General features: G+C 51.3%; 9 protein-coding genes across 9 annotated transcripts; 6 read left to right on the top strand and 3 right to left on the bottom strand.

The window, feature by feature from the left end:
* Positions 1-233: 233 nt before the first annotated feature.
* Positions 234-1287, top strand: PV05_02214 (uncharacterized protein; the record flags this gene model as incomplete). The annotated part of the gene is made up of 2 exons (XM_013462777.1): positions 234-386; positions 448-1287. 2 exons carry the CDS (start codon positions 234-236, stop codon positions 1285-1287), a joined length of 993 nt encoding a protein of 330 aa, XP_013318231.1.
* Positions 1288-1931: 644 nt separating this feature from the next.
* PV05_02213 (uncharacterized protein) lies at positions 1932-3292 on the top strand. The gene is made up of 3 exons (XM_013462776.1): positions 1932-2574; positions 2626-2733; positions 2789-3292. The coding sequence occupies exons 1-3, from the start codon at positions 2235-2237 to the stop codon at positions 2893-2895; spliced, it is 555 nt and encodes a 184-aa protein (XP_013318230.1). The 5' UTR covers positions 1932-2234; the 3' UTR covers positions 2896-3292.
* Positions 3293-3342: 50 nt separating this feature from the next.
* PV05_02212 (uncharacterized protein) lies at positions 3343-5258 on the top strand. Its single transcript, XM_013462775.1, has 8 exons — positions 3343-3988; positions 4054-4310; positions 4365-4392; positions 4441-4509; positions 4561-4601; positions 4649-4680; positions 4729-4898; positions 4947-5258. Exons 1-8 carry the CDS (start codon positions 3589-3591, stop codon positions 5000-5002), a joined length of 1053 nt encoding a protein of 350 aa, XP_013318229.1. The 5' UTR covers positions 3343-3588; the 3' UTR covers positions 5003-5258.
* On the top strand, positions 5247-7265 carry PV05_02211 (uncharacterized protein). Its single transcript, XM_013462774.1, has 3 exons — positions 5247-5606; positions 5657-5740; positions 5797-7265. The coding sequence occupies exons 1-3, from the start codon at positions 5479-5481 to the stop codon at positions 6842-6844; spliced, it is 1260 nt and encodes a 419-aa protein (XP_013318228.1). The 5' UTR covers positions 5247-5478; the 3' UTR covers positions 6845-7265.
* On the bottom strand, positions 6897-8350 carry PV05_02210 (uncharacterized protein). Its single transcript, XM_013462773.1, has one exon. The coding sequence runs from the start codon at positions 8258-8260 to the stop codon at positions 7034-7036; it is 1227 nt and encodes a 408-aa protein (XP_013318227.1). The 5' UTR covers positions 8261-8350; the 3' UTR covers positions 6897-7033.
* A 296-nt stretch (positions 8351-8646) lies between these two features.
* PV05_02209 (uncharacterized protein) lies at positions 8647-11949 on the top strand. The gene has a single exon (XM_013462772.1). It carries the CDS (start codon positions 9184-9186, stop codon positions 10435-10437), a length of 1254 nt encoding a protein of 417 aa, XP_013318226.1. The 5' UTR covers positions 8647-9183; the 3' UTR covers positions 10438-11949.
* On the bottom strand, positions 10451-12130 carry PV05_02208 (uncharacterized protein; the record flags this gene model as incomplete). Its single annotated transcript, XM_013462771.1, has 4 exons — positions 10451-11362; positions 11438-11871; positions 11953-12022; positions 12083-12130. The coding sequence occupies 4 exons, from the start codon at positions 12128-12130 to the stop codon at positions 10451-10453; spliced, it is 1464 nt and encodes a 487-aa protein (XP_013318225.1).
* A 597-nt stretch (positions 12131-12727) lies between these two features.
* Positions 12728-14812, bottom strand: PV05_02207 (uncharacterized protein). Its single transcript, XM_013462770.1, has 3 exons — positions 14534-14812; positions 13336-14458; positions 12728-13239 (listed from the first exon to the last, which is right to left on the bottom strand). The coding sequence occupies exons 1-3, from the start codon at positions 14767-14769 to the stop codon at positions 12793-12795; spliced, it is 1806 nt and encodes a 601-aa protein (XP_013318224.1). The 5' UTR covers positions 14770-14812; the 3' UTR covers positions 12728-12792.
* Positions 14813-15886: 1074 nt separating this feature from the next.
* PV05_02206 (uncharacterized protein) lies at positions 15887-17445 on the top strand. Its single transcript, XM_013462769.1, has 4 exons — positions 15887-16177; positions 16226-16293; positions 16350-16696; positions 16744-17445. The coding sequence occupies exons 1-4, from the start codon at positions 16099-16101 to the stop codon at positions 17111-17113; spliced, it is 864 nt and encodes a 287-aa protein (XP_013318223.1). The 5' UTR covers positions 15887-16098; the 3' UTR covers positions 17114-17445.
* Positions 17446-17461: the final 16 nt, after the last annotated feature.

Genomic DNA, 17461 nt, shown 5'->3' with positions numbered 1-17461 from the left:
TTAGCAGAGCTGCGACATGTCCGATTTGCGGCGCCAATCGAACGTCATGAGTAAGGTCTGTCTAGCGGTTCCAAACAGCGACGAACTGGATGATTTACCCCACCTTTGGCAAGGAAAGGGTTATCGGCTCTGGGACCGGTTGCGGGCGAAGACCAAACAGCGCTTCCATCATCATCGAAAGTCTCCAACCTCATCCGAGACTTGTTATTGAAATAATCACTGTACTCTAGTGTATGAATAAATCTGTGTCGACTATTCTTCGCTCTCGAGCTCTGCGCAGTTTCCACGCCGTGTCCAGATATCCACGTCACCCGTTGTCAACAATGGCCAAGCTAGAGCTTTCCGTTCCTGACCTGACTTTGCCCGATGGCAACAAAATCCCCATGGTGAGTTGGATATTCTTTTCTTTTCGAGACTACTCGTGCAGTGGATTGACTCCTTCGTCAGATCGGCTATGGAACTGGTACAGCATGGTTCAAGAAAACTGAAGGTGCCAAAGACCAGGCATGTATCGATGCGACAAAGACCGCTATCAGGGTGGGGTATACTCACCTCGATGGCGCTGAAGTGTACAATACTGAAGAGGAACTCGGAGCCGCCATCAAGGAAAGCAAGGTCCCTCGTGAGAAACTATTTGTAACCACCAAACTCAACGATTCCGACTCCAAATCCATTAGCGACATCCCGGGTTCCTTGGACCGCAGCCTGAAGAAGTTGGGGCTGGAATACGTTGACCTGTATCTTATTCACTCGCCTTTCTTCGCCAAAGGTGACAAGAAACTGCTGCAGGAGGCATGGGCTCAGATGGAGCAAATGGCGGCCACGGGTAAGGCGAAGAGCATCGGGGTGAGCAATTTCTTGAAATCCGACTTGAATGCCATCCTCGAAACCTGCAAAGTTCGACCTGCCATCAACCAAATTGAATACCATCCATATCTTCAGCACGGAGACTTGTTGGAATTCCACAAGAGCAAGGATATCAAGGTGTCAGCTTACGGCCCACTGACACCTATTACTCGTGCAAAGGGAGGCCCGCTTGATGGTTATCTGGAGTCACTGGCAAAGAAATATGCAGTCAATCCGGGTGAAGTCTTGCTGCGATGGTGCATTGATCAGAACGTTGTTGCGATTACGACCAGTTCCAAGGAGCAGAGGTTGAGCGATATGCTTCGGATCTTCACCTTCAAGCTCACTCCAAAAGAAGTTGAAGAGATCTCAGACTTGGGCAAGGAGCATCATTTCCGAGCATTTTGGAACCATATCTTCGATGCCAACGACAAATCCTGAAGCCACCGCGAGTTGCAATCGCATAGGACTTGTGAGAGACTGGTTGAACCGGACACACCGGACTAGAAGTATGTCACATAACCTCGAGATGCACGCCACCTACACTAGCCTGCAAAACTCTATCGCAGTACTTGGAAATCTATTATTAGACCACCTCGCAATATCCGTATGATGCTGAGAGCTCAAGAATACTGTGAGCTTCATCTTATGATTATCTAGCCAGAATACTCTTCCACATCCGATCTGTGGCTGATTTTATTGGAGTGCTTCGTCATTCTATCGCATGAGCTCCTGTCGATCATGATGTCGCTATGCAAGCGATCTACACCTTGCTCTGGGCGTGTCTGGGGTAAAGTCGCCATCCGGAGCTATGAGGCACGATGCCTAGGTATGTTGAACATGTGTGATCTTGACCATCCATCACACGATCTGTTCGCCTTTTCGCTCAGCCTCGCATGAAGTAGACAGCTAATATCTGCAGCTACATGTAAGCAGCTTAAGCATGTCTTGAAACCCCCAATCCGACTCGATGCGAGCTGTAACCCTTGCGCACGTCGACACTCATGTGATGATGGTCAATTGGTCTGTGCCTCGACTAGTCTTCAAGGCTAAGACGGCGAGAACGGCATGCCTCATCGCCACCCCTCAATTCCACCACTGCGAATATCCACATCTCCCAGCTTCCCGATGGTACAGAGTGTATTTGATCTTTTGTGCAACCATGCATCCGTAGTGCCTCGGGTAGCCGCTTTCACCAGATCCAGAGCGTTGATGGTGATTCAGGCACGAACCGACAAATGGGTAGGATCGACTTTGACTTGACATAAAAGAAGCTCTTCCGTCGTTTCTGCTTCCTTTGAAGCTCGGATTTCTTCCATCAACATCTCTTGACTCTTCCGTGACGGACTCATCCACCGTGCACCACATCAAGAATAACAACGTTAACCATGCATCTCGCTACAGTCTTCACCGCCACTCTCCTTTCGCTCATCACCTTCTCAACAGCATCACCTCTCCTTCAGACTAGACAGACCATCGATCCTCCTCCCCTCTATTATCTACGGACAAAGGTAGTCAACGGCGACCACAAAGATACAGGTTCCAACAAGTCCGATCTTTGGGTGTTCTCATACCACACCGGAGCTGGTCTCGGCGATGCTGGCCTATCTTCCAATAAATCCTGGGCCTGGGAGGGCTATCTCAATGGTTCCCAACAACTCTTCACCTATCCCAATAACGAGATAGGCCCTTGGCCTCTCGCTTTGGAATACGCAAATAGCTACCAACGTGAGCTCGCAACCCCTCTACAAGAAAACGCGTACTGACTATATTCATCAGGATGGGCCGAAGCATCCATCAGCATCGCTCTAGGACCAACTTCCTACCAGGGCTTCTTCTTCAACGAGACTGGCTTGCAGTACAACAATAGTGCCGGAGGTTGGTTAGGTAAGCGTGTCAGTTTTCAGAGGACGAACAGTGACTGACATTGGGACCTTCAAAGCTTGCGATTGGTGGCTTACTACGCCTCAATTGTTCAACATCGTTTACGGCACCGGCCCATACCCCAACTCTTGTTCCAAGGTGCAGCTGCTACCGGTAGCTGTATGACCTGTAAGCCACAACTTCGGTCACAGACGTCCGCCATGAGATGCATTGGTTCAAAGTGGTGAAAAGCGTGTGAAAATTGCATCAAATGGGCGTTGCATTTGCACCAGGGATTGCATGCGGGAGCATTATGGATATCGTGTAACATTAATCCTAATTGCATTTCAAATCGAGAGGGCTTGGTTCCGAGCGTTTGCGGCAGAGCTTGTCATCAATTCAAGGTCCTCGCAACATTTGCTATGCTTCAATTTCTGGATCGTAGTATCATCATCCTTTACCGTGCCTCGGCCGAGAGTCTCTGAGGCCCGATGATTAGTCCAAATCAGCTGCATGCAGGCTACGTAAGGCTGGCGCAGGCCGAATGGAGGCCTAAGCAAACCACCAAGATTTTGTACTTGGGCTCTAGAAGCGAAGGTACCCTGCTCGCCTGGTGATGCCTGCTTACGTTATTGGCAACCGAGGTAAGTTCCTTTGTCGCATGCATCGGCGTTGTCGGGTACAGCATGAAGCCATTTTATAATCAAAGCGACTGGCGATCGCCAAAGTTTCTTCGACGTTCATCTTTGCGTGTCTCTCCCTCAGCATCTTAGAAATTCAGGACGGAGAATCTCATCTGTCGAGCTCAAAAGCCTACCTCATCCGGACTTTGAAATACGACAAGACTTCACCGTTGTAGTGTTAGCGTTGACGACACGCATGGCTCCGACCTACAAGTCCGTCGTCCTTGCGAAACGGCCTAAAGACAATATCGTTTGCGGTGAGACTTTCAAAGTAGTCTCCGACAATCCGGCTCCGTCGCCCACGGATCTGAAAGATGGAGAGGTCCTCTTCGAGCCCAACTACCTTAGCGTCGACCCTGCTATGCGAGGATGGTTAAACAATACGAGATCGTACATACCACCGGTCCAAATTGGTGAGGTCATGAGAGGCTACGCCGTGGGAACGGTGAAAGCTAGTAAGGATCCAAACTTTCCTCCGGGAAGCTACGCGGTAGGCTCGGTTGGCTGGACGGAATTGAAGGTCTGCAAAGGTCGTGAGCTGGAGAAGGTCCAATTGCCGAAGGGTGGGAGATTAACGGATACTCTGAGTGTGCTTGGTAAGTGCCTGTTAGGCAGCTCCATTTATAGCGAGGATGTTTGTTTATGCGTTGATGTTTATCAGGAATGACCGGCTTGACGGCGTATTTCGGCATCACCGACGTAGGCAAAGTCAAAGCTGGAGATTTCGTCGTCGTTTCTGGCGCTGCAGGGGCTACGGGCAGCGTCGTGGGGCAGATAGCCAAGTTGAAAGGCGCTACTGTTCTGGGCATTGCCGGGAGCGACGACAAATGCCGGTGGTTGAAAGAGGAACTTGGGTTTGATGAGGCACTGAACTACAAGGACAAAGAATTTGAGAAGAGGTTCAGGGCCGCTACGAAGGTGAATGCTCCTCCAGTTCGTACTTGGCCAATGGGGCGAGACTAACTTGGACAGAATTTGATTGACGTTTACTTCGATAATGGTTGGTGACGAGAGTGAGAGCGCAAGCATTTCGCTGACGATCCCTTAGTTGGTGGTGACATTCTCGACAAGGCTCTGAGTAGGGCCAAACCACATGCGAGATTTGTCATGTGCGGTGGTACGTCAAGCGCGGTCTTTCAGTGATAACAGCGCTGACCAGACCGAACAGGCATCAGCCAATATAACACGTCCAATCCACAGGGACCAAAGGTCGGCCAGTGGCTCAGTTGAAAGCTCAATCAGCTGACTTTTCTCAGAACTATTTGATGATAGTCTCCATGAGGATTCGGTAGGCCATCTCATCCTCCGCTTGTGGTCGGAGAGCTGACCAGACTAGCATGCAAGGTTTCATCGTGTTCGACTATGAGAAAGAATACCCTCGAGCTCTTCGGGACCTCGCCCAATGGCTTTCCGAGGGTAAGATCAAGCGGAAGGAGACAATTGTCAAGGGCGGCCTAGTAAAGGCTGAGGAGGCTTTGAGGGATTTGTACAATGGTGTCAATACTGGTAAGAGAGTACTGTCCACAATCACTCAAAATGTCTAATGGGTTGCAGGCAAGTTGATGGTCGAGGTCAAACCGGTCAATGAGACGATCAAAGCATCTCTGTAAAATACGGTCGCCCTCGGAACCTTGTGAACGAAGTCTCCCGGCACTCACGAGTTCTGTACAGGAGTCTGCCATTACCTGGACGCGGCGAGAACCTTTTGCTTGTAAATTTGGACCAAAAATTGCGATGGTTAAAGCGCGTGTTGAATTTCGCTCCTTCAACAGCACCTAGGCTGCAGTGGAAAGTCGCGTATCAGCAAAGGGACTTGCGAAGGTCCCTTCATCCCATCAATTGGCGTCGGAGTACTTCTTGCTATCGGTAGGTAGATGCCGGAGCACATTTTCAGGTTCCGGTGGCCGTCTGCATGATGAGGTCAAGACGTTCCCATGTTTGGTTCTTCTCCGCATTCAACGACAAATCCAATACTACCCTGGTGCGGCACCGATCAAATGGCTGTCGACAGTCTTGATATCGTCCAGCTTTGTGCTTCTATCCGTTTTTCTCCTGTTGTTGACTGCTGAATGTCAATTGTCGAGCTATGGTGTCTCTCGTGGCCGTCGGCAGTCTCCTGCTGGTCTCGTCACTGTGCTCTGGACAGACAATCACAGCTACTGCTAGCACTTCTACCTACACAAATCCAATCTTGAACAGTGTCGGTGCAGATCCGTAAGTTCGCAGCCCGCGGGAGCCCTTACTAGACTAACGGTGTTGTTGAGCTGGGTTACTCATCATGGAGACTATTACTACATGACATACACAACAAATGACAACATCACTATCCTAAGAAGCAGTCTCCTCACGTAAGAGTACAAACTGAACCTGTTACCCCTTCCTTACTGACCTTGGCAATGCTTAGCGATTGGAACAACGCCGACATCAAGCTCGCATTCACACCACCCGAGAACACTTCGTACAGCTATGATCTCTGGGCACCCGAACTCCATCAGATGAACGGCCTGTGGTACATTATTTTCACGGCAGACGTCGATCCCGATCAACCTTCCCCAGAGCAAGACATGTATTGCGACTTTACCTGTCCGGCAGTCAACCATCGCATGTTCGTCCTCGAGTCCACAAGTTCCGACCCATGGGAGTCCGAGTACAATTTCAAAGCAGAGCTCGACACATATGACCAGTTCGCGATTGATGGCACTTACTTCAGCCACTCCACAGGCTTGTACCACGTCTACTCGTGCTGGAATGGCGCTTATATATCTTGGCCCAGTATGCTGTGCATTTCGCGCATGTCTGATCCCTGGACAGTATCGTCACCCTTGGATCAGCGCGCTGTGATATCGCAACCAGACCAGCTGTGGGAGAAAACACCGTACAATCGCACGGTTAACGTTCGGCTATCCTCTAACGAAGGGCCTGAACAGCTGGTCAATCCGACCACAGGACAGCAGTTTATCATCTACTCGGCAGCCCGGAGCGACAATCGGAATTACTGTCTCGGGCAGCTGGAACTTGTGGGTGACGACCCCATGGACCCGAGTTCGTGGCAGAAGTATACAGCTGGATGTGTCTTCTACCAGAATCCGGATGAGGAGGTGTATGGCGTAGGTCATGCGAGCTTCACCACTTCACCTGATAGCACGCAGGATTGGATCGTTTACCATGGCATGCATGACTACTTGGAGGGTTGGAGCGCCAGGACTATACGTGCGCAGCAGTTCGGTTGGAATACGGACGGAACGCCAGCATTCCCGAGGCCTGGAATCGGGCCTTATAGCGTGCCCAGTGGCCAGAGCGCGGGAGGGACTTCAAGTCTGAGTGCCTCGACAAGTTCATATGCAACTTCACCTACAGGGTCAGCTTATGTTGCACCTTCGCCAGGCTTGGCCGCGACCTCCTCGTGGGGATCATGGCGGCACTCATATCCGCAAACATGGCAGACGACGTGAACCTAAGGACTGTCCGGGCAGCATTTCTTATACGATGGCAAACTGAAATGTTGTCAAAACCAGGGATGACATACTCTCAATATATAAGCGGCTGTACAATCGCCTCGAGATCTTTGAGCATGCCTTGTCAGAGACGCCGAAAAGAGGTGCCCAGCTCGCAGAATTGCCGTGCCTGGAATCAGGCTGCGATCAGAACAGCCCTTCCACCAAGTGTCTGACTGCCTTCGAAATTTGCTCTTCCTCCTCGTTCTTTGTCTTCCCAGGCATCAATCCTCCGGTCGCCCTCGCACAGATGATATCAACCTGATCTTTTCCTACCCCTTTCTCGGTCAGCGTTGTCTTCAGCCCCGAATCTTGCACCAATCCTAGGATTCTATCGCCCAAGGTGTCGCTGTCTTTCAGATCATCTCCTGATCTCGCCTGGCCGATATACGGCAGGATGTTGGCAATCGCTTCTGCGTTCTGCTTGCTCTGCCTAGCCTTCAATTTCACGACATGCCCAAGGGTCAAACACGATGTTACTCCATGCGGAATCCCATACGGGGAGCCGAGGGCATATCCCAGAGAATGAGATAGGCCCAGACCGCCTTTGAGATTTTGACCTACAAAACCCAGACTCGCGTATGCCGCCAGAAACAGGCCAGTGATCGTGTCCTCGTCTTTCGGGTCGGCTTTGTACTTGGGCAACAGCTTGAAGAGCTCGCTGATCGCGTTCAACGCTACCATGCGACAGGGCACCCACGTTGTAGTGGGGTGGTACTGGGACTCGACGGCGTGGTCGAGAGCGCGGAAACCCGTTGATAGGAATAGATGTGGTGGCGTGTACAGGCCGAATTTAGGGTCGTAGAAGATATACGACGGGTAGATATTTGGGTCGCTGATGCCAGTCTTGACGCCGTCTGACTGGGTGTAGCCGGCGATGGCGGTGGCTTCCGCAGCGGAAAGAGTGGTCGGGATGGTTATGTGGACGAGCCATTTCTGGGTGGTTTCGTGTACGCGGTAAGAAATGGCTTTTGCCGAATCAATCGGGGAACCTCCTCCAACGGATATTATGGTGTCGATGGTGGAGTCCTTCTTGACTTGTGAAGTGGCGTCGTCGAGTTGAGCGACGGGGGCGTGTTCTTTGATATTGCTAAACGTGCCGGCGTGGTGACCGGAGGAGAGAAGGGATTCAAGAGACTTGATGAGCGGCGTTTTGTTGGCCAGAGAGCTGCCTGTTATGATGAAAGCTTTGGATGAAGTGGTGGGCAGAACGGAAAGGAGGTGACTTTTGACAACATCCGGACCATAGTATAGTCCTTTCAGTTGATGAGGTTTGTAGAGACCGGACAGGGGATGGAGAGACGAGTCCATTCTGATCGTGCGGACAAAGGTGGTTGGTAGGATGCGTTTTTTGATCTGGGGCGCGCGAAGCATAGAGTACCTTGGTATGTATGTATTTTGATGGTTACCGAAACGAACCTTTATTAATCCAACGTCATGTCAGCTCGCAGCTGTCTCCTCACACGCTGAGTAAAGGTGATTCCAACGTCATGATGGGCGGACCGTGGGAAGTAGAAATCTGCCGGCTCTCCGCACGAGGCTGAATTATAATATGTCGAGGCTGAACATACAGTACCTGGCGAGGGCACGGTCATCCTGGTCAGATCGAGCTGGACTGGGTATTGAAATTGGGCTACAGAGGTATACCTAGGTAGGTAGCCAGAATTACTTTGGTCATTGACATGAAGGTAGATGTCTGTACATCATCGCAAGCCCATTCAGAAAGGTAGGGTCTCGAATGTCTAGAACCCTACATGATGGAACACGAGTGCTCGTGTCAGACAACGTTATCCTTGGCTGCCATGTTACACAGTATCGCCTTGTCCAACATACGGCTGCAAGATCTCACCACCACAGACGAAGATGAAATCGCATGTTTCACAAGAGAGGTATGGCCTGGCGACGCGCAGGGGAGAAAGGATGAGGACTGATATTGATGGCTAATCACTTTTGAGATGGTCGAATGATTCCCCGCCATCTGGCATTCGCCGATTGACCCAACGACGCTTTTCCGGGCATCACAACATCACACTACCACCACGGTACTCCGTCATCTTACACAGATTCAGACAGCATCTTTCTATGGTCTCGCCATTGCCATGCTCCTCACTTTGCAGCTTCGGCGACCCTCTCCTCTGATGCCACGCTGACCAAACCGCGGTTCCCGGACTCCAGTCTTAAATTACCATCAGCGCAGGTCATGAAACCACCTCAAAAGTTTCCACGCATGGCCTCGCATCGTTGGGCGACAGTACAGCGGTTTCCCTAGCTAGATGATGCGTTGTTTTCCCTGAATCATGGACACTCGGACAGACACGTCGTCGTTGGGCCGCTTTGGGGGACAATGGGCATTTCTCGCCGCCCCTTCACACCATGGACAGGCAAGATCCCTCCCTCAGTCTTCGAGCTACCTGCGCAGCGACCGTAGCAATGTCTCCCCGTTGCTGCAAATCCAGCAGTTCAACGCATCACGATCCAGTTTCTCTAGAAATGCCCAAGCTCGATCCGTTGGCAGCCACACCTCTACCACGATCCCTTCTCAACCCGTCCTCCTTCGCGTTCATTCTGCCGATGCTTCGATACAAATCCATCCCAGAAGTCGACCACCAAAACCCAGAAAGATCATGAGCAGAGACCGTGAGCTTCCGCCAGTACAAGAGTATAGCATACAAGGTATTTTGGCTGCGATCCAGGAAGATATTGAAGAAGACGTCAATGCCATATCCGAAATCCTCGGGAGAAGTAGGCTAGTTCTTGCCGATCAACATGAGAGCCACCTACCCCCGCAAGGGGAAATCATGGCTGTTAACAACCCTCTACAAGCCGTGGCGGAAGCCAGCTCCAGCAACGAGAGACTAGCGGCTACAGACGATGTGCTCATTCTGAGGGAGGATGCAAGTCTCGTGGATGGCAGTCACACCGGTTCAGCAGCCTATGGGTTACTAGAGAGAGCGCAAGTCAACCCACGCACACGACACGGCAGGATCGACGGTGCAGGGCAGCCTGCTACTGAGCTTAGGACCAGTTCCGTCCATACCCGTCCCCCTCGAATTGCGTCTGCAGAGATATCTCCAGCTGCACAAGACAATGATCACGCTAGGGTATCTATGGTCCCACATCCTCACGCTCATCCATCTCGGCAATTATTCCCAAACCAGACACGTGAGAGCGGCGAGACCCAGGCCAGAACCACAAATGCCGTCGTGTCCGAGACCTATCTTTCTGCTGGAGCAAATGCAGTCACCGTGTCAGATCCGCCTATAGTGTCTACTAATGGTCGGCACTATCCGCTGTACAGCTATGATTACAACGAGCTGTTTGAGGGTTCGTCCTTCCCGGTACACCCTCCTCGACCGAGTTTTCGGGAAAGAATACGGTCGATTATCCCGACGGAGGATGTAGCAGGACTTTTGTCATGGGTCCAAGGTCACAATGATCGAGTGGTGACAGCAGAATCCCAGCTGAGAGACATTCTGGACAGACAAGAACGCAGACGACGACACCTTCACGATGCTAGAATTAGCCCTGAAGATCCTGATCGAGACCGATAGCAAATTTCATCTATCAACTAATCTTGATCAACACAGTCTTGGTCTCGAGGAAGTTGTTGAGACTCTGTCCCAGGCCTTCTCTGCCTACACCACTGCTCTTGAAGCCACCAAACGGCATATCTTTGGCAAGAGTCGGGCTGGTGCAGTTGACGGCCACGGTGCCTGCTTCCAGGACTTTGGCGAACCTCATGGCCCTGCTGATATCCTTAGTATACACTGCAGCATACAGGCCGAATTCGCTGTCATTCGCTTTAGCGATAACTTCTTCTTCTGTCTTGAAGGTGTTGATGTTGACGACCGGGCCAAAGATCTCTTCCTTCATGATGGCTGCATCTTCAGGCGTCTGCAGAAATACAGTTGGCTCGATAAAGTAACCCTTGGAAGCTCCCCCTGAGAGACCTCCAATTTCTGCCGTCCCACCTAACGCAAGTTCACCGGAATCTTTCCCTGCCGCAAGATACTTCTGCACAGTATCCCACTGAGCAGAATCTGCCTGGGGTCCATGGTTCGTTGTTGGATCCAGAGGGTCACCTGCGGAGATGTTGGCGAACTTGGCCTTGAAAAGCTCCACAAATTTGTGCGCAATGCTTTCTTCAACATAGATTCGACTGTTGGCCATACACACTTGACCGCTGTTGAACTGAATACTGTTCTGTGTGTCGGCGACTGCGCTCTCCAAGTCGCAATCGGCGAACACGACGGCAGGCGTCTTACCACCCAGTTCGAGAACGACATTCTTGAGATTGGACTTGGCAGCAGCCGCCTGAATCAATCTACCGGTCCGACACGATCCAGTGAAACTGAGTGCTCTCACGTCCATGTGCGAAGATAAGATAGCTCCCGATGTTTGGCCATGGCCAGAGATGACATTGATGACTCCAGGTGGAAAGCCAGCTTTCTCGATCAAAGTTGCGACGTAGGCGGACTGAACGAGACGGTCAGCAAGACGACATGTTGTGCATACTGCCGCTGGATTCCCAGCACAGGACCTTTCACTTACCGACAGTGGTGCTTTTTCACTGCTCTTCAAGACAACGGTATTGCCTGCAGCAATGGCTGGGGCTACCTTGTTTCCAAAAAAGACCAGTGGAAGGTTCCAAGGGATGATCGCGGCGACCACCCCGTACGGTTGCTTAAATGTCATGTTGACGAAACCAGGCGTGTTGAGGCTGCTGACGCCTTGCGCCTCATATCCTGCTTCAGCATAGTGCTCAAAGGCGCCTGCACAAGCATGGTTGTCAAAATACGTTGACACTGGCCGGCCCATGGACATTGCCTCGAGTCGAGATAGCTCCTTGCCGCTCTGGTGCAACAAAGCTCCCAATTTCTTCATGTATGCTCCACGTTCGTCAGGAGACAAGGCCGACCATGCAGGAAATGCCGCCTTCGCAGCAGCAACTGCGGCATCGGTGTCCTTTTCGCTGGCTTCATGTACTGTTATTGCATTCTTAGATATGCTCAGTTGCAACAATAGATTACGACAAAATCAATGGCATCATGCTGAGCATGACGTACCTTCCGCGATCACCTCTCTGGTTGTTGGTGACCTCAAGGGAAACGTCTTCCCGTCTGAAGAATCCACGAACTATTTATTACTCGTTAACTTCTGCCAGACAGAAAAAGCTTTTCATCGGGCAGTATATACCTTGCCATTGATGAACAGTCTTGTTTCGATTCTCTCAACAGACCCCATCTTGTAGATTGTGCCCAAAGACCTATCTCCTCGCGTGCTGAAAATGAATGCTTCTTGTGACAAAGGAGTAAGCTCAGTCAATGTACCTTGACTACACTGGTAACCCACCGGAAACGCCCAGGTTGTGAGTACCAGGTCACCATCGGCAATTCAGGACTCACGACTTTCTGCACACTGCCGTGACCTGCATTAAAAATCGTATTAGCCGAGTTCTCGATCCTCTGTGTGGGGGTGGGGACCCTCCACCAACTTCGAGATGGGCACGATGGGTCCAAAATGGGGCTAATCAGGCTGTTACCAATATTTGCTTGGGATGACCGCTGCCGATTTAATCGTCGAAGCAGCGGTTGGTCATCTCATTGAATAGGAGGCCATTCTGCCACGTAAATCGTCCTCGCTCCTTCTTGTTGTCGAATGGCACCCTAGTGCTAAGTTGCACCATTCACCATCGAGGCTCTGGAGAAGAAGGAAGATAACTGGGGCACGCCTTAGACTCTGCCGTCTGGGCAGGCAACAGCCTCAAATGCTAACATTGCTCGGTCCTGAGCCGCCGCAAAGGATCAGCTTGAAGTCTACATGCAGCGCCGATCATGTTCCAGCCCCCTGCTGCGTCTCCAGCCTCTGTAGGACTCCACTACATCCAGCTACATGCTCCTCCTCCTTCAGGAAGCACGAGATTTCTCCAAACGCGCTTGTACAGGCTGAGTCTCTGGTACGGGGACGCCATTGCTTCCCAAAGATGCACCCTTAGCACCGCTGTAGTTGCTCTTCTCCTTCCGTTCGATCATCTCGGAACCACGAGCAATAGCTTCGTTGGGGTCCCGAGTGTGCATCAAGAGGTGCTGTTGTATCTCGGCCGGCGAAAACATTCCAGCCGGGACAATGTCAGAGAATTGGTCGGCAAGCGCTGGGAGCGTGCTGATGTCATACTCGGGAGTCGTGACGGACCCGTACGGTGTGTACATTCTGATGAACATGTCATGGATCTGTTCCTTGCTCGCAAATTCAAATTCGACATGGAGGTCGACGCGGCCTGGCCGAATGAGTGCCGGGTCCAAATTTTCTGGATGATTGGTGCTTAGAATGAGGATGTGACCTTCTGGTGAGGCCTATTCATATGGTTAGCACATGGGAAACAACAGCAAGGATGTCGAGAGCTCTGAAATGCCCCTGCATCACCACGAAAGGAATTGGGAGAGACTTACCACACCATCGATTGCGTTGAGAAGCCCTGCTAGTGTAACTTGCGACCGGCTCTGCATGGGGATTTCAGTGGTGGTTTTCTTGCTGGTGTCACTGCTCGTTCCTGATCCACTTGCTGCGGCGTCGGGCATGCCGCTATTGTACGCATGCCCAGTGGCTTTCCGTGCACCGTCTTTGTTTGATTGATCATCTTTCTTCGCGCATTCTCGTCCAATCCCAGCAGAATCGATATCCTCCAGAAGCACCAAGCTTTTCGGCTGAAGGGTGAGGAACAGATTTGCAAGTTCGGTGTCAGTCAGACCCTTGTCCAGGAGGGAAAGTGCGTAGACATTGAGGCCGAATTGACCTGCAACGGCCATTGCAAAAGAGGTTTTGCCACAACCAGGCTTTCCAAAAAGCAGGTAACCTCGTCGGTAGGGAATTCCTCGTTGGGCGTACCACTGGGCAGAATTGGGGTCGAGGTATCGGGCAATATCTTTCGTTAGCTTCTCCTTGACCTGCGCATTTAGGCATACACTCTCGAGTGTTCTGCGCGGAGTGTTCGAGCGTAACTCCCACTCACATGCCTCTCGATACAGTGTTCTTCCATGCTTGTCGCACTCGGCAGTGGCTAAGCGGCAGGTTGCCACTCCGTATATTTCAGTGTACTCCAACCGATCTTCGCCATTCTGAATCTCAGCCAGAAGGTCCTGTATCCTCTTAGTCGAGAATCCCAAGCACCAGAGTGTGATGGTGTCCGAGTCTTCTTCAGTGTAGAGGAACCATTTGTTGCCATGTTTGAAGAACTGGATTTTTGCGTTGCTCTTGTAGATGACTTTCATGCCGTCTTCATCCCGGATGTTCGCGTAGTTTCTGTTCATGGCATGATTCATGGACAGGGCATGCAGTGATCGACGAGGCTTGAGCCATTTGTTTGTCAAGATCCAAGTCCTAACTCTGCAGTAGAGCTCCGAGTCGTCTTTTGAAATAGTAACGGATACCATTGCATATGACATGAGCCATGTCCACACATGGTGCATGTTAGAGAGCACGAAGGTCGACAGAAACCAGACGACACCGAAGTATTGCGCGATGCTAGTAAGTTTGGGATGGCGGGCCATCCAGCGAAAGATGGTTGGAGAGAGTCTGTCAAGATTACAGTCAGTATCATCGCCCGGGATACGTATAGATGTTGGTCCTTTCAAGGAGCTTGAATCTCACCTTGCACCGGCAGCTGCGCCCAACCCGCGCAAGAGATTGCTCACAAGGTCCCCATTCCCGAGTCCGAGATTGGCCGCCATGCTGTCTTTAGGTGTGGTATTGTCAGCGCTCGAGCTCCGGATCCGTGAGCCCGGAGACTCGTAGGAATCCCAGCCATCCATTGTAGTTTCTGTCGGTCGATGTTGAAGAATCAGGAAGAAGCCGGTTGTTGGTTTAAATTCCCAACAAAGCCGCATATGGGAAGGAGAGAATGAACGCGGCTTGAGAACTGAGTTAGCAACACAGCCATCTGCGGCTGAAGCACTGTCACTGTCCGCAAATGCACTTGTCTCTCGATCAAAATTTTAGTGCACACGTTTCCACGGCCAAGATCTGCACCAAAGGCGCCGTCAGCAACACCTAAGCACTGACAGCCGTTGTGAGCGGCATGCCCTGGGTCGCAAGACCTGTCTTTAGGAAGTTTGAAACAGTACCACCCTTTGGAGACAAGAAAGACGCATCCTACCTTTAATCTGATGTGCTTCCGGACCTCAATGCAGAGCCCAATCCATCCAGAATGAGCGGTGTTCTTTGGACGTCGAATTGCTTTGCCTCACTGCCAGAATCATCCTTTGCGAACACCATTTTTATCGTTGAGCTCCTGGAGTAGCCAACGACCCTCTCCCAGTTGCCATTGTTAGTATTGAACATTAGGTGGCTTTCGACTGCCAACAAGGCGACATCTCAAATAAAAAGAACGTGAGTCAGATGGACAAACGAATGCGAAGCCGGGCCAGAAATCATAATACTGGACAACATTGTGATGCCGGGTTCAGGAGGAGCCAGCCTTGTCATATCGAGTGTTACCATGATGGGAAGGTTGACCCGAGCAGATTCACCAAGCTGCGTGCTTGGACTGTAAAGCAGGTTTCGCCGCTCACTGTTCTGCCAGTCAGAGATCGTCGCCCACTGGACCCGTTCTCCCTTGTCGTGGGCGATGGTACGCCCATATTCTCACCCTACAACTTCTCTGGAACTGCTGACCCCGCGCTGGAGGCGGGGTACGAAGGAGGACGACTGCTGCATGCAAGGCTCGGCAGTTGCTTGACGACCTTGCACTAGGATTGGGAGGTAGTGCGAAGGCCATCTTTGGTGGCTCTGTAAGGACGTCCAGCTTCGAACGACGAGCAGGTCATCCCTTTGATGCGAACATAGTGTCCGTTCGATGTTCGACCTTCACACGTAAGGAGCATAAGTTTGTGAAGTGGTGGAGAGGAGAAGAGGACCTCATCTCGGCAAAGTTTCCCGTTGAATGATTGTCAACCTTCGTCAAACGAGCCTTGCACGCCTCTGCCCCTGTTTACCATCGTCCAACTTCTTCATGCGGACTCTGGACACGGATCACTGAGCGCTTGCATGCCTCATATGCAGGTTGTGGAACTATAATTATGGGGCATTGACTGCTTTCGGGAAAGAGCGCATCGATGCTGCGGAGAACCATGCTGGCCACGATGGGATACAAAACATCGAAGGGCTACCGTTAGACCTTGGGTCCCTGTCTTCCTGCGTACCCATCAGCCATATTGATGCGCAAAATGGAAGCTCAACTCGCTGATCTTCAAGCAGAAGTCAAGAGACTTCACAACAAGCTGCAAAAGGTGGAAGGTATGCGCGGGACTCACGGCGTTTGGAACATCACTCACACAATACTAGACGAAGCGGAGATCCGAAAGACTCACTTCAAATATGGCTACTATATTGACAAGTGCCTATATTCAGAGGCGAGGTCCACTGGCCCTGTGAGTTGAACTGGTCATTAATTCATTCGTGGTGGCAGGTTGTCGACATGTTCTCAGACCACCCCGATGCGTACGTAGAGTTTCTAGGCTCGCGCTACAGAGGCAAAGCCGGTATTCGTCGTCTCTACCAAGGACGGTTCCAGCAGTACTTCGTGGCAGGCCGTAACGGTCCTGTTTACGGTTTCCTCTTGGATCACCCAATGCTTCAAGATATCATTGACCGCGACACCGAGACCCATGCTTGGGGCCGTCTCCGCGCTCTGATGTCCGCCGGTACCCATCAAAGTATCCAAGAAGAGCATCCTCGTGGTCATGCTCAATGGTGGGAAGGTGGCCTCTACGAGAACGAGTATATCAAAGAGAATGGTGTATGGAAATTGTTCAGGCAAGTTCCTTGTTTATATCCCCAGCTCTGTCTCACTTTGTCTCAAGGTACCGCTACTTTCCTTTCTGGCACGCCGACTTTGAGCGAGGCTGGGCACACACCAAGAAGAATTACATCCCATGGCCAACAAAGACGTACCCGGAGGATCCTACCGGGCCAGATGAGATTATTGAACAGAAGATGCTCTGGCCTGATACACGTGTGATCCCATTCCACTATCCGCATCCTGTGACTGGAAAGCACGTCAAAGATGATGATCTGCGAGCTCCCCATTATGGTCAGGACGTCAGCACGTCGGAGCCACCATTGACTCTAGCATTGCCAAAAGATCAGCAAGAGAGGTTGGATAAGGAAAAGGTGACCGTTGCGGACAAAGTGAAGGAGAATGGCGAGATTGCTGATGCCACGCCCGCCTAGGAATGGACAGCGGCAGGCTAGATCTTCGCCAATGTCCCTAGCAGAAAGATAGCAATCTTCCCTCCTGGTCAATCAGTGAGACCCGCTGTTCCTATAGCCTCCGTGGAAAGACGTAATTCCCAACACGAAGAAGACTGACTTTATTTTGTCCATACTGATTACGGAAATGGCCCTTCCCCACGGTCTCTACTGCATGGTGGAGAGCCAGACTCCACATACCCCAGATTGCAGTCGAGGATCTCGAGGAGGCACTAAAGGAATTTCTGCTCCTGGCATGAACAGATTCCAGAATCCGATAATGGACTCTTGCAGCCGCTGGTCCTCCGGCAATTGATGTTGCACACTTGC

This window comes from Exophiala xenobiotica (genome assembly GCF_000835505.1).
Source record: "Exophiala xenobiotica strain CBS 118157 unplaced genomic scaffold supercont1.2, whole genome shotgun sequence".
Classification (NCBI taxonomy): domain Eukaryota; kingdom Fungi; phylum Ascomycota; class Eurotiomycetes; order Chaetothyriales; family Herpotrichiellaceae; genus Exophiala; species Exophiala xenobiotica.
The sequence above is the reverse complement of the archived record's forward strand: the minus strand, read 5'-3'. Positions and strand labels throughout refer to the sequence as shown.

Coding starts and splice junctions, on each gene's coding strand:
- PV05_02206 (XM_013462769.1), top strand. CDS start 16,099: ATGCGCAAAATGGAAGCTCAACTCGCTGATCTTCAAGCAGAAGTCAAG. Junction 16,178..16,225: donor CAAGCTGCAAAAGGTGGAAG/GTATGCGCGGGA, acceptor ACACAATACTAG/ACGAAGCGGAGATCCGAAAG. Junction 16,697..16,743: donor GGTGTATGGAAATTGTTCAG/GCAAGTTCCTTG, acceptor CTTTGTCTCAAG/GTACCGCTACTTTCCTTTCT.
- PV05_02210 (XM_013462773.1), bottom strand. CDS start 8,260: ATGCTTCGCGCGCCCCAGATCAAAAAACGCATCCTACCAACCACCTTT.
- PV05_02209 (XM_013462772.1), top strand. CDS start 9,184: ATGGACACTCGGACAGACACGTCGTCGTTGGGCCGCTTTGGGGGACAA.
- PV05_02207 (XM_013462770.1), bottom strand. CDS start 14,769: ATGCGGCTTTGTTGGGAATTTAAACCAACAACCGGCTTCTTCCTGATT. Junction 14,459..14,533: donor GGCGCAGCTGCCGGTGCAAG/GTGAGATTCAAG, acceptor TAATCTTGACAG/ACTCTCTCCAACCATCTTTC. Junction 13,240..13,335: donor TCAACGCAATCGATGGTGTG/GTAAGTCTCTCC, acceptor CCATATGAATAG/GCCTCACCAGAAGGTCACAT.
- PV05_02212 (XM_013462775.1), top strand. CDS start 3,589: ATGGCTCCGACCTACAAGTCCGTCGTCCTTGCGAAACGGCCTAAAGAC. Junction 4,602..4,648: donor CCAATCCACAGGGACCAAAG/GTCGGCCAGTGG, acceptor GACTTTTCTCAG/AACTATTTGATGATAGTCTC. Junction 4,681..4,728: donor ATAGTCTCCATGAGGATTCG/GTAGGCCATCTC, acceptor TGACCAGACTAG/CATGCAAGGTTTCATCGTGT.
- PV05_02211 (XM_013462774.1), top strand. CDS start 5,479: ATGGTGTCTCTCGTGGCCGTCGGCAGTCTCCTGCTGGTCTCGTCACTG. Junction 5,607..5,656: donor AACAGTGTCGGTGCAGATCC/GTAAGTTCGCAG, acceptor GGTGTTGTTGAG/CTGGGTTACTCATCATGGAG. Junction 5,741..5,796: donor CTAAGAAGCAGTCTCCTCAC/GTAAGAGTACAA, acceptor GGCAATGCTTAG/CGATTGGAACAACGCCGACA.
- PV05_02213 (XM_013462776.1), top strand. CDS start 2,235: ATGCATCTCGCTACAGTCTTCACCGCCACTCTCCTTTCGCTCATCACC. Junction 2,575..2,625: donor ATACGCAAATAGCTACCAAC/GTGAGCTCGCAA, acceptor TATATTCATCAG/GATGGGCCGAAGCATCCATC. Junction 2,734..2,788: donor TAGTGCCGGAGGTTGGTTAG/GTAAGCGTGTCA, acceptor GGACCTTCAAAG/CTTGCGATTGGTGGCTTACT.